General features: G+C 52.7%; 1 protein-coding gene across 1 annotated transcript in view; it reads left to right on the top strand.

The window, feature by feature from the left end:
• Positions 1-13,627, top strand: part of LOC115864894 (lysyl oxidase homolog 2) — a 102,412-nt gene that overhangs the window by 82,947 nt on the left and 5,838 nt on the right. The window contains exons 9-11 of the mRNA XM_030879021.2: positions 527-692; positions 5,530-5,773; positions 12,601-12,716. Coding sequence (XP_030734881.2) covers positions 527-692; positions 5,530-5,773; positions 12,601-12,716 — 526 coding nt within the window. The remainder of the gene's footprint in view (positions 1-526; positions 693-5,529; positions 5,774-12,600; positions 12,717-13,627) is intronic.

The following is a 13,627-nucleotide window of genomic DNA, read 5'->3' as shown; positions in this document are numbered from 1 at the left end:
TTTCTCTCTAGAGGATAAGGGTGTGTAGTCAGGTTCTTTAGAGAAACAGAACCAATGAGATTTATGAACGTGGAACTAACTATTGACGTATGTGAATAGATTTCTTCTCTCCTGCCAATTCTGATCAATTGGTAGTGTATTCCTGGAGCTGTGTTGAGAAGGATTCTGAGAGCACAGTCAGGCTTAGAGGAGAGTGCTGTGATTGATTAGTAATGTCTGCCCCGGGCTCAGGGAGAGGGAGTGGGCAGCATGAGCTGCCATTCCTGATACACAGCATTGAACAGACCCTTAGCCGTGCTTTCCAGAAGGGGGGAGGGGCAGAATCCAGTGTGAGGGTCTCACTCGCACCGCCACCAACAGCCTGCATGACTTGGGTAAGTGACTCTTTGTGCCTTGGCTGTCTCCACTGAATAATGGGATCGTAAAGGCTTGGGACTTTTGTGAGGCTGAAATTTGATAGAATATGGGAAAATGACAATTCTAGGTGACGTACCGCCCATTTTGTTGTTGTTGTTGATTCATCCAGGAGACCTGGTATTGGCACGGAAATATCAACGCCAACAAGGTGGTCATGAGCGGAGTGAAGTGCTCAGGAACGGAGCTGTCCCTGGCGCACTGCCGCCACGATGGAGAGGACGTGGCCTGCCCCGAGGGCGGGGTACAGCACGGGGCTGGAGTTGCCTGCTCAGAAAGTGAGAGCTCCTGGGTGTCATAGCCCACCCTCCCTGCCAGGCTCCAGTAGGGGATCAGAGTCTCACTGATGATTCCTTGCAAGGCTCTGAGGCATCTGTTATGAGCCGAGCAAAAGAGGAAAGCAGAGATGGATTCGTGTTAAGTGGAAGAGTCGGGGTCAAGAGGAACTACCCGCACCCGCACCCTGGAATCTTGCCCGATGACAGTGGAGAGGAAGGCAGGAGGGAGGACTTGGGAGTCTGGGAGCCTTGGGTTCAAAGGCCGGGTCACTGTAGATTATTTAAGTGGCCTTAGGCGAATTTAGTGACTAAGAACTTGTTCTTCTGGGGAACATGCTTCTGGGTTAACAGGTGAAGCACACGCTAAGTGCTCGATGAGTGTCAGCTTCCTTCCTTCTGCCCTGCTCCATACATAATTTCCTGGGACTTCCCTGGCGGTTCAGTGGTTAAGACTCCATGCTCCCAATGCAAGGGGCACGGGTTCGATCCCTGGTCAGGGAACTAAGATCCCGCATGCTGTGTGCGGTGTGGCCAAAAGAAAAAGAAAGATCATTTCCTGCCTGTTTTCACACCCTGGGGGTGATTCAGCCTCCTGGTGACTCCCTGGGAATCCTAGAAAACTTGACAATATAGAAGGGAAGCCCATCCCACTCCTCCCCCACCCCTCCCCCACCCCAGCCAGGATTCAGAATGACCATCTCAGTATGTTCCCTTCCATGCTGAGAGGACCCATTGACAGCACTGCAGGCATGTTATTCTCTGGATCCCCCCCGTCCTTGCCTTATCATATGATTCCCTTGTGAATCTGGGAGGTAGGAGAGGCCTGGAGTCTGGCCAGAGAACTCCAGACCAGACCCTGCCTGCCACTATTAGCTGATCTTGGCAAAGTTAGTTAACGGCTGTCATCCACAGTCTTTGTTGTTTTTCCTAGAAACTGGAAATTAGATTGTTGTTGTGACAACAAATGCAAGCACTTAAGGAACAGTGATGCACTGTTGTTAACCATCACGGAGAACTAGGGAGAAGATTAAACTTGAACTCAGTCACTTCTCCCATCAACCCCTTTTAGACCCAGTCAACATCTCCTAACCCTTGTAAGGCAGGACTCTCAACTCCAGTACGAGCTTCTCTGGGCAGACGTCATAAGCTGTCGCATCCTGTCTGAGAGGAGAGAGTGAAGTGACCACCCTTACCAGCCCTCCAAGGGGAGAGCATCCAAGCAAAGGGGTCTTACCCTCATCAGGAGACTTTTCTTAGCTTAATGATTTATTTATGTTTATAATATATCATTTTTTCCAAAAGGAAATTAAGATAATGTAAACCTAAATAAAATTCAAGGTGGCATAAGATTAAAGCAGATTTTTAAAAAAGTAGGTATTGGCAAAAAGGTAGTGGCTCAAAATGGTGCCGAGAGAGGTTAATAAAAAATAATGTACTATACAGTCCTATACATTTACTGCTATAGACTCATATACATTTACTATTGTAATTATACAGTGAGCTTCCTAGCAGCCAAAGGGAAGAGGGAAACCTGGTCATTAATATAATTCACAGTATGCAATAGAAACAAACCCATGAGTCAAAGAGAAGTCCACTATTCTAGATACTGAGATCAAAAGGAACTTCTCATTATGAGACTGAGAGTTATGAGATCAACAATGCCCGCCATATCCTCACGGCAGGCAAAAATTGACTTTCATGGGGCTATTGCTCAGAGAACCCCTCAGCTTGGACTGAAGGTATCAGTCAGAGTCTGCAGAGGGGCAAAAGTTATTGGGGCCTGGAACACTGATCTGGCGTAATACTTTATTCAGAAAGAGAAAGTATATTCTTCAGGCAACCCTTTGTAATTACTTTTTCTCATCCAAGCAACTACATCCTAAACCTGGAAGTTCTCCCTGATATCACTCTGTCTTCCTCATCATACCCCCCAGAGTCGAGCCATCTGGATTTTTACCTTTCCAGAGTTTCTCAACTCCCTTTACCTTCTTGCATCCCACTGTCCATCCTGTACACCGTGTTACCACAGAGGCTCCTCCCTGGGACCTCCCATTGCTTCCCTTCCCTGAAGCCAGGGTCAGTGCTTGTCCCCCGCTTGTGCTGCCTCATGTTCCAGCCCCGTCCAGGCTTTCCCACCGACTTAAGTGAACACAGGGTCTTGCACAGGCACGTGTTGTCCAGCCTCATATCAAGCCGCCTTCCCTGCCCACCCCTCCTCAGTACACGCAGGCCTTGGTCCTCCTTCATGCCTCAGGGGCCTGGCATGTGCTACTGAGATTAGCATCTCAGAGCAGTTCCCTCTAACCTCTGCTCATCCTCCATGGAACAACTAAAATGCAACTGCCTGCAAGGAAGTCTTTCCTGACCCCCTCCCCAGACTGGGTCCCCTGCTATAATGCCCAAAACGCTGCGTATTTCTCCTTCGAGCTCTGGTCACAATTATAATGAAGTAATTAATATGTGCTCTGTCTGTCTCTGCTGCCATAATCTAAGATCTTCCTTGTTAGCACTGTCCAGAGAGGCGAGCGCAGTGCTCGCTGTAATACTTGATAGACGGGTGGATGAGCGCACGCCTCGGGTGAGCTTCTGGAGGATGTTTTGGGTGTTAGGGAGGTCAAGGCCCCATTCCATGGCAGGTGCTGAAAGCCAGCTACCGGCTAAGTTAGGCCATGTTACCTTAAGACTCCTGAGCTGGAGGGAGGGCTGGCCTCCTCTCAGAAAGAGGAGGGGCCGGTGGAGACCCCTCTGCCCAGCTCAGAGGGAAGCTGAGGGGCTGTCCAGTGAGTACTGACTAGTGTGCAGACAATGAATAAGAGACCACAACACCCTCAGAAAAGGTGCCGGGCTTCCCTGGTGGCGCAGTGGTTGAGAGTCCGCCTGCCGATGCAGGGGACACGGGTTCGTGCCCCGGTCCGGGAAGATCCCACATGCTGCAGAGCGGCTGGGCCTGTGAGCCATGGCCGCTGAGCCTGCGCGTCCGGAGCCTGTGCTCTGCAACGGGAGAGGCCACAACAGGGAGAGGCCCGCGTACCGCAAAAAAAAAAAAAAAAAGGTGTGCCCAGGACACAGTGCCTGCAATGCTGCATCCCAGTCTGTGCCCTCCAAGAGGAAATCGTTCTCAGCAGATGGGAGCCTCCCTACCCCTCATCCCATTTGAGTGCCCTTTCACTCCCTTGCAGTTCCACACCCAGTCCCTGCAGGTAGGTTTGCTCTCTAGAGGCGGCGGGGCCCCATCACTGAGAATCTACTGGGCTCCATGTGCAGCCTGGGGACCATGGGAAGGAGATGCAGACAAGCGAGGAGTGGTCCGGGCATTGGTGAACTTGAGCGCAGCCAAGCTCACAGATGACACCCACTTCAGAAATTTACAAGCAACCTGTCAGGAAATAAGAGATGGATGGGTCTTGTAAATGGTTCACATACAACATTTTTGTGAACTGAAGTACATAGAAATGTTCAATGCAATCTCACTTTTAAAGGGAAACTTACAGTTAATCCTTTGGTCAATACAGTCTCACTTTTAAAGGAAAAATTTAGTTAATCCTTTGGTAAAGAAGCTAATCCTTCTAATACAATTGTTTAGCAAACATAGATTATAGCCATTGGTGATTTTTTTGGTAACACCTGCTATGTGCAACGCACTAATTGAGTAAGTCAGGCTTGTTTTGTTTTGTTTTTTAATTAATTAAATTATTTTTGGCTGCATTGGGTCTTCGTTGCTGCACGCGGGCTTTCTCTAGTTGCGGCGAGCGGCAGCTACTGTTCGTTGCGGTGCGTGGGCTTCTCATTGCAGTGGCTTCTCTTGTTGCGGAGCACGGGCTCTAGGCGCGCGGGCTTCAGTAGTTGTGGCGCACCGTCTCAGTAGTTGTGGCTTGCAGGCTCTAGAGCTCAGGCTCAGTAGTTGTGGCACACGGGCTTAGTTGCTCTGCGGTGTGTGGGATCTTCCCAGACCAGGGATCAAACCCGTGTCCCCTGCATTGGCAGGTGGATTCTTAACCATTGCGCCACCAGGGAAGTCCCCAAGCTTGTTTTAAAAGAGGTACCTGGGGGAGAACTCTCATGTAGAGCAACGAGTGCGAGTGGAAACTGGTAGAACCTGATATACATCAGAGCCTGGAAAGTATGCAACCCTGCCCCCCAGCAGGTTCATTTATAGAAATATATTCTAAAGAAATAAAGTTACATACACAGATTTGCTACAGGATGTTTATCACAGCTTCATCTTTAACTGGAAGGTTTCAGGCAACCCTTGTGTCTAAAAGTATGGGATAGGGTTATGAATAAATATTATGGAGCCGTGAAATGGATGTGGTAATGGATATTTACTAACAAAGGAATATGTCAAGTTATGTTTTAAGGGAAACAGTATTAGCAGACTGTAAATCTACATACAGTATTACACATGGTGGAAAATACATTTGTATCATTCCCAGAAGAATCAGACCAAGGTATTAAGAGTGTTCCCTCTCTGCATAGCACCATTTCATTGTTTTTGTAATGCTTTTTATTATGGAAAATCTCAAGCCACTCAGAAGGAGAGAAAATAATATAACGAAGCCTCATGTACCCATTACCCACGTTGAACAACTGTCCATATTTTGCGTACATGCACTGGGATCTGCAGAGGCGTCCAGGAGGACTCTCAGAGAAGGGGGAGGAATTGGGGGCAGCGATCCACAAGGAAGGTGACCTGGAGGGGGGACACCAGGAGCCAGTTCTAGACAGTGAGGCTCGAGCAGGGATGGAGGCTAGTGCCAGCTCAGGAATCAGACGGAACCTACTCAGGAAGGGGTGAGGGGTCTCTGGCCTTGTCTGAATCCTGTGTCTGCCTTCCCAGCTGCCCCCGACCTGGTCCTCAACGCAGAGATCGTGCAGCAGAGCACCTACCTGGAGGACCGGCCCATGTTCATGCTTCAGTGCGCCATGGAGGAGAACTGCCTCGCGGCCTCGGCCGCCAACACCAACCCCACCACGGGCTACCGGCGGCTCTTGCGCTTCTCCTCCCAGATCCACAACAATGGCCAGTCTGACTTCCGACCCAAGAACGGCCGCCACGCGTGGATCTGGCATGACTGCCACAGGTGAACCCTCCCTGCCAGCGCCATAGGCTGCGCCAGCCCGAGGCACCCAGATGGGGTTCAGAATCACAGGGTCACTTAGGGAGAGCCGAGAGGCCACACGGTCCCGGGGGTGGGGTTCTCCCCAGCTGGAGGGATGGCTCACTGGCCTCCCACATTTGCAGATGCCATTCTCTCTTCCCAGGGGGCCCTGGCCCACCTCCTCTTCCCCGAGTCCGCTCTCTCTCTCGGCTCCAAAGTCTCTACCGTTTTGGAGACAAATTTTGTTTTGAGAACCCCGTGCCCCTCCATTGACCCTCAGTTGACAGTTTTCAAGTGTGTCCACAGCAAGTTCGCGCTCTGCAGGGTGCTTGGGGTTTTGCAGTTGTTGGATTCTGAATTCGTTTAGGAGTGTACTTTAAGTACCAGTATAAGTTTTAAACATCTCTACGAAGGCGGTGGGTGTGGAGACAGGAGTTCTAGGCCAGGAGTCATGAGGCCTGGTCTCTCGACCCAGCTGTGCCTCTAACCAGTTGCATGATGTCAGGCCAGCTGGGCCACGTCAGCCGGGACTGCTAATACCCCTTCCAGCCCTCAGTCTGTGGCTCTGTTCCCAGTGCTCTATAAATCGTGGACAAGAACAGAGTGCAATCCCAGAGCCAGCCCTAGCTGGAGCCAACAGAAGCCTCCCTGTTCATCTCCCTGCCTTCCCCCTTCCTTCTGTCCCTTTGCCTTGATTCCTACCCTCATCCTGAACCGGCTGCCAGTAATGGTTCTCACTTTCCTGCTCAGACCTGAGCTGGGCAGGTAGAGGGAGCAGAGTGAGTACAGTTTTGAAAATGAAGGGAGGGAGACCCCTGCCATTCAACCCGGCAGCCACGCCCCGCCCCCCACCGTGAGGGGCCACAGACTTGGGCACGGGGAGTGTGGTCTCTGTGCTCAGAATCAGGAGCTTGTGCACCAGGTCCCTGCTTCTCAGAGCGGGGCCGGCGGGCTGGCAGCCTCTGCAGTCAGTGCTGAATCCAGTGTCCTTGGCTGACTCACAGCAGAATCTGCGTGTTAACAGGTCACCAGGGGACTGTGTGCACAGCAGTCTGAGAGGCCCCGGTCTGGCTGACCACCAGGCATCCTTCCAGCTCTAAGATGTGATGATCACAGTTAGGGACATATGAACTAACATCTACTGAGCCCCTTCTAAGTGCCAGAGCAGGGAACCCTCGTTTTCCTGAGTCTGGAAACGGCGGCTCTGCGTTCATGGGACTAGCCCCAGGTGAAGTCATGGAGCAGGGACCCCGACTCGGGGCCTCTCTGACTCCCAAGCCTGCGTTCTGCCTGGTACCTCCGCCCAGTCTTCATCAGAAATCTGTGTTGTGCGGCTTTTTCATGTCATAACTTACGGCCTAGTCACATTCGAATCTGTTTGGGGATAGAGTTGTTTAACCCATTTCAAAAGAAAGGACTGTGGAGGGCTTCCCTGGTGGTCCAGTGGCCAAGACTCTGTGCTCCCAATGCTGGGGGCCCGGGTTCAATCCCTGGTCGGGGAAGATCCCACATGCATGTCACAACTAAAGATCCCGGACGCCGCAACTAACACCAGGCACAGCCAAATAAATAAATAAATAAAAGGAGTACAGTAGAACTCAGGGGAGCTGATATTCCTTTATAGTTGACCCTTGAACAACACGGGTTTGAACTGCACGGGTCCACTTATACGTGGATTGTTTTCGATACATATTGTACCTCACTATATGCATTTTCATTATACAGCTTTTTAAAAATAATTTATTTATTTTGGGCTGCGTTGGGTCTTCGTTGCTGCACATGGGCTTTCTCTAGTTGCGGCGAGCAGGGGCTACTCTTCGTTGCGGTGCGCAGGCAAGCCACTGCGGTGGCTTCTCTTATTGCAGAGCACGGGCTCTAGGCGCGTGGGCTTCAGTAGTTGTGGCACGCGGGCTCGGTAGTTGTGGCTCACGGGCTCTAGAGCACAGGCTCAGTAGTTGTGGCGCACAGGCTTAGTTGCTCCACGACATGTGGGATCTTCCCGAACCGGGCTCGAACCCATGTCCCCCGAGTTGGCAAGCAGTTTCTTAACCACTGCGCCACCAGGGAAACCCTATACAGCTTTTAAATTAACTCAGTGTGGGGAAAAGTTTATGTCTGATTAGAGATTACAATACGTGGAATCAAAAGAATTAGAGCTTGAGTCCCGAATCTATCCAAACGGTTTCAGCTTCCTGACCTCGGGTGAGTCATTTATCAACTCCTTTGTTTCTGAGGCAGTGATAGCAGTACTTGGATTTTCAACTTCACGGGGGTCCCATGCCCCTAACCTCGGCATTGTTCAAAGGTCAACTGTAATTACTATCCGTATGTCCTAAAAGTCCTAATTAGCCAAAAAAGTTTAGGTCTTTATATAGAAGCATGGAGGTCTTCTGCAGGGAGAAAGTCAGAGAGTAAAATTAAAGCCATGACATATGGGTGCCTGATTTCCTTCAGAGAATACATGGCGGAAGTGCTGTCCTGTGGGCCTACAAGTAGAGGGTAATTGCATCTCTGCCCTGCATGGGCACTCCACCCAGACATCACATGGTAGGAGTCTCCCTGTGACCTAGGCTTGCCCTCCAAGGAATGGTCTTTTCCCTAAGAATACACATGGCAACGTCATGGAAGTGTTTCTTCTCATCTGGTGCTCCAGGAACCCTGACCCCGTCCTCCCCACCCCTACCCCAGCTTTTCCTGTGTTCTGTTTTCTTTCTTTGTTTATAGATGTTGCAATCAATGGTTTGGGAGGGACGGGTGGGAAAGAACATACTGGCTAAGCATATGTTCCTTCAGGCCTGGACCTCCTGGACCATGGCTGAGAACCTCTGACCATAAGGACCCCAGAGGGTTTAAGAAACTCTCCACCCCTGGCCTCCAGAGCTCCAGGGAGGACCTTTCAACAGGAATCCTGGCCCGAATCTCCGTTGGGTCTCTTTGGGAGTGTGATGAAAGCTGGCCCGTCCTCCACTCAAAAAAATTATTTCTCGATTTAATGTCCTATTTCAGCAGATTTACAGATGCTGAAGCCCATCTGTGGAGCCAGAATTAAGAACCCTGGCTCAGGGCTTCCCTGGTGGCGCAGTGGTTGAGAGTCCGCCTGCCGATGCAGGGGACACGCGTTCGTGCCCCGGTCCGGGAAGATCCCACATGTGGCGGAGCGGCTGGGCCCATGAGCCATGGCTGCTGAGCCTGCGCGTCCAGAGGCTGTGCTCCGCAACGGGAGAGGCCACAACAGTGAGAGGCCCGCGTACCGCAAAAGGAAAAAAAAAAAAAAAAAAGAACCCTGGCTCAGAGTAGTGTGTATGGGGAAAACGATAGCTCCCAGTTTACTTGATACGATGATGAGGAACAGAGCTATGTTCTTTGACAGCCCTAAGATGAAACAAAGAACGGCCCCCTTAGGAGTCTCCTCCCCAGCCAGACCTAGAGGGAAACGCCCTGCACCATTCTCTCTCATACACCTGGCCCTTGGTTGATGATTTTTTTTTAGCACAAGCCCTCTAGTGTCAGGTATTCTCTCCCTTCTGGGCCCGGGATGGGGGTCCCCGTCCTGCTTCTTGTGTCTCAGGGAGTGGGACCACACCTGCTCCCCTGGCACACGATGTTACAGCTTTGACAGCTGGGCACAGAGCAACCCGGCGTCTCCTGGCTCTCAGCCCCTGCTCTGTCCCAGGGCTCAGTCTCCCTGCTCCTCACATCTTGGGGAAGCCCGGGAGAGGAGCTGGGAGCTGGAGTGGCAGGGAGGTGACAGCCAGCACAGGTGCCAGCCCTCCGGTCAGGGATGGCCCGGGTACAAAGGGGGGACTTTCCTTCATTCCGCCCCACCCCCTACCGTGTGCGGAGCAGCCCCCGTATCAGGTCAGAGCCCCACAGATTCAGTGCGGCCTCTGTGAGCCAATTTTAGGCCCTCATCCTACCCGTGGGGCTTTGTTCCAGCCAGGGGCTGCCTAGCACAGGAGGAGGGCGGGGCAGAGCAAGCAGAAGGGACCCTGCCCTTTGTGGCCACACCTCCTGAGGCTGGAACACACCCCCAGATTTCTCTGAAATGGGGATGGGAGCCTTTTCCCAACCATGACTGAGTGCCGGCCACGACTCTCCATCCTGGAGGCACCGGAAGACTCGTGGCTGGTGTGGGAAACGAAAAAGAGTGAAACATCTCTACAACGCACACTGATGCTCAGATCGAAAGTTTTATTTGGGCCCGAGATGACCTAGGGTAACAGAACATACCCACACCTCCCTTCTTGCTCTGGACTAGCTGTGTCATCCACGTGTTCACCCAGCACCTCCTGCCTCGGCTAGTACCGTGTCCTAGAATACTGTGATGTGGAGTCTCATGGTAGAAAGCTGTCCTTCCTCTCATCCAGATTACAATGACCTCCCTCTAGTGTCAGGTATTCTCTCCCTCCTTAGACTTCTGGAATTTCTTTGCAAATCGGAGTTTCCCTATCTTTATCCCATGGATCAGGCCCCCTCTTAGACTTCCCAAGTTCAGGACACTCAGCCTGAAAAGAGGAAATTTCCCCTGATCACCTTCCCAGCAGCCACGATCCATACCCCCTGGGATGTGTGTGTGGGTGGTGGAAGGTGGGTGCCCCTGGGCTCCACAGCCAACCAGCTGGGAGGGAAACGTGGCCCCGGGGCTGATGTCCACGTTTGCCCCAGCGGTAAAGCACAGAGGCTCCCGGACCTCAGCTAGCTAGCATGGGGAGGCTCCAAACCCAGCTGCTTCCCTCCCGATATCCACAGGGGAAAAACTGAGGAGCTGAGGAAGACGACTCTTAAATCGAGTCTGCAGGAAGCCAGGGGAGCGGGAGAAGGTCAGCCTTACAAGAGTCCATCTGTGGACTCTGTCTGAATTTTGTTTAGACAACGGAACATAAACCTATTCCTCTTCAGTCTTTCCAGCCGGTAAACATGACAACATAAACCCATCTCTGAAAGAGGCAGACATGTTTTAGGCGATGAGTCAGACCTCATGTCTCACCTTGCTCCTTCAAGAAGCCAAAATAGACTCTTTCAGAGTCATCCCTTCAACTGCCACAAAATGCATCCTTGTGACCGTTCCCTGTGGGCCCCTGGCTCAGCATTCTTTTACCCAGAAACATGAGTGACCTGGGAAAAGCCCAACTTAGGAACTTCTGACATTTTTTTTTAGCACAAGCCCAACACAGGAAGAAGGGAAAAGAGCCTCTGATTTCCTCTCTGAAAACCTGTCCTTTTTTTTTTTTTTCTGCGGCCACTGTTGTGGCCTTTCCCGTTGCGGAGCACAGGCTCCGGACGCGCAGGCTCAGCGGCCATGGCTCACGGGCCCAGCCGCTCCGCGGCATGTGGGATCCTCCCGGACCGGGGCACGAACCCGTGTCCCCTGCATCGGCAGGCAGACTCTCAACCACTGCGCCACCAGGGAAGCCCCTGAAAACCTATCCTTTCAATTCCCCTCTTCCCTCTGTCCTCTTCTGCTCCCGATCCAGCGGGGGGACCTGAAGCCAACCACCTGAGGCCCGGGAGGCGGGGAAGCTGCTCTCCGGGCCTGGGGATAATCGTAGCCATGGTAATGGTGGTGGCAGTAATTAAACACAACTCCATCACTCCTGGGAGTAGTGGTAGTAAGCAGAGGGTTGACAGGTACTAAGTGCTGCTCTGTTCCAAGCCCCGTGTTAGGTATTTCTGTGATTTCTCCTACGGCATCCTCACAGAACCCCTGATGGGGGATCGTGCTGTCATTCCCTCTTTCCTGCAGAGGGAACTCAGCTCGCATGGAAATGAAACATGTGATTCTGTTCCCCAAGCCTTGGTACCTTGTTCCTCAGTTTTTCCCCATTTTCCAAATGTCCCTGTAATGACAGAGATAAGTGCGTTGCAGCCGCTTGTGATACACGTGTAGCAGCTTAGGACGGGCCTGGCCACCGAGAGCTTTAGGAAGGCCCCAGGGCAACATGCGGCAGCTGTTTCCCTTGTTCTGCACCAAACACAGGCCTTGCCAAGAATCCGCATCTGTTCTCAATTCCTGCCAAGTGACCGATTGGCACACCATTAGGTAAACACTCAGCCGAGGGAAGAGCCACGGGGGTGTACAGACTCTCTCCCCCTCTACTCCTTCCCAGGGCCCGCAGGGTGTGCCTGCCATCCTCTCCCTCCCACAGGGCCTAAGAGCCCTCTTTTCGCCTCTTTTTTTATTTACTCGATGCCAGGAGCACAGACTTCGGCCTCCGTCGCCTGGTTCAGGACACGCGTGGGTCCCACTCATCAGCCCCTGCCCTTCCCACCCCTCCTCCCCCTCTGCAGTCTCCCTCCCTCCCTCCCGACCACACTCCCACCTTAAAGGTTTTCAAAAGACAGGGAAGAGTGACTTGCATCTGTCTGCAGAAAATGTCTCAAGTAGGCATGGGCTGTGATAGCCGCTTTAGCACCCCGGAAGATGTTACGCACATTTACTGAAAATGTCCTAATTTACTGAGCTGATTATTGATGCCGGGCCCTCTGCTCATCAGTTTATCTTACTATTCTCCACGACATCCTGTGCATTACGTGTGTCATTATTCCCACTTAGGTGATGAGAGAACTGAGGCCTGGGGAGGTGAGCGGGCTGTGTCCCTCCAGAGCCCACGTAAGCACCATGGTTATTATTAGCTCCACCCCCCCTTTCCTAATGCCCTGTTGCTGCCCACTCCTCTCCCGCTGGCCGCCACTTTGGACCACACTGCTCTGCCCATGGTGTCCCCGGTGGGAAATCGCCAGCTGGGCCATTGCGTGCAGGCGGCCGTCACTCCAGAGACTGACATCCAGGCCCCCTCTCTCGCCCCCAGGCACTACCACAGCATGGAGGTGTTCACCCACTACGACCTGCTAAACCTCAATGGTACCAAGGTGGCAGAGGGCCACAAGGCCAGCTTCTGCTTGGAGGACACAGAATGTGAAGGAGGTATCTCTGGCGGGGCAAGGTGGTGCTGGGAAGTTTCGGAGGGACTCACGTGCACTCACCCGGCTGGAAGCCGAGGCCGGGCGCAGGTCTCTGTGTCACCCTGGCCACTGCTGACTCTCCCCGCGACCTTCCTCACTGGGGATCCCATGACTATAGCCTGGGGCTGGGGGTTAGGCAAAGCCTGGCTGTAAAGGCACCTGGGTCCCCAGAGTTATGCTGACGGACACTGGTGGGTCCACGTGGCCGCCCGGGTAGGGCCCAAACCCTTGAACCTGACACGCAGTCCCCTCCCACTCTGGCTGCTACAGCCTTTTCTCCCTGGGTCCCAACACAAGTGCCCCGCCACACTGGTTCTTACCTCCAGGTTCAAGTTAAACCCTCACTCTGAGGTTCCCAGACCCTCTCGACTGCCCCAGGCAGAGGCAGCACCGCGCTCACACCCCTAGTCAGCTGCCACGCCTGCACCGTGACCACCTGTGCGCGCACCTGCCATCCTGGCCTGACCAGGCTCTCCCAGGGGAGACTCGATGACCCTTGTCAGAATGGCCGGAGCTTAGAGTAGCGCCCAGATGAGGCAGCCTTTCGATAAATGGGTGCGAATTGTCAGTGGTTGACGTGGCCCCTGACATACCAGGAAATCACACAGCAGATGGGTTTTGAGCACCTACCATATGCCAGACAATGGACTGACCCAGGAAGGGTCAGAGAAACAAGCCAGACCTGAGTCCACATTCAAGTGCAGATTCCCCAGAGGGAGACAAGATGACCCCAGCATCAAGCTCAACAATAAACACCAAAAACCCAGATAAGCACACGCTTCATGCCTAGGCTGATATTCCTTGGAGAGGCCAAGGTGGGCCAGAGTGGCCAGGGAAGGCTTCGTGGAGGAGGGAGCAGTGGGTTGTGGGTAG

The sequence above is a fragment of the Globicephala melas genome, chromosome 6 (genome assembly GCF_963455315.2).
Source record: "Globicephala melas chromosome 6, mGloMel1.2, whole genome shotgun sequence".
NCBI lineage: Eukaryota > Metazoa > Chordata > Mammalia > Artiodactyla > Delphinidae > Globicephala > Globicephala melas.
This window is presented reverse-complemented; position numbering and strand designations above follow the sequence as displayed.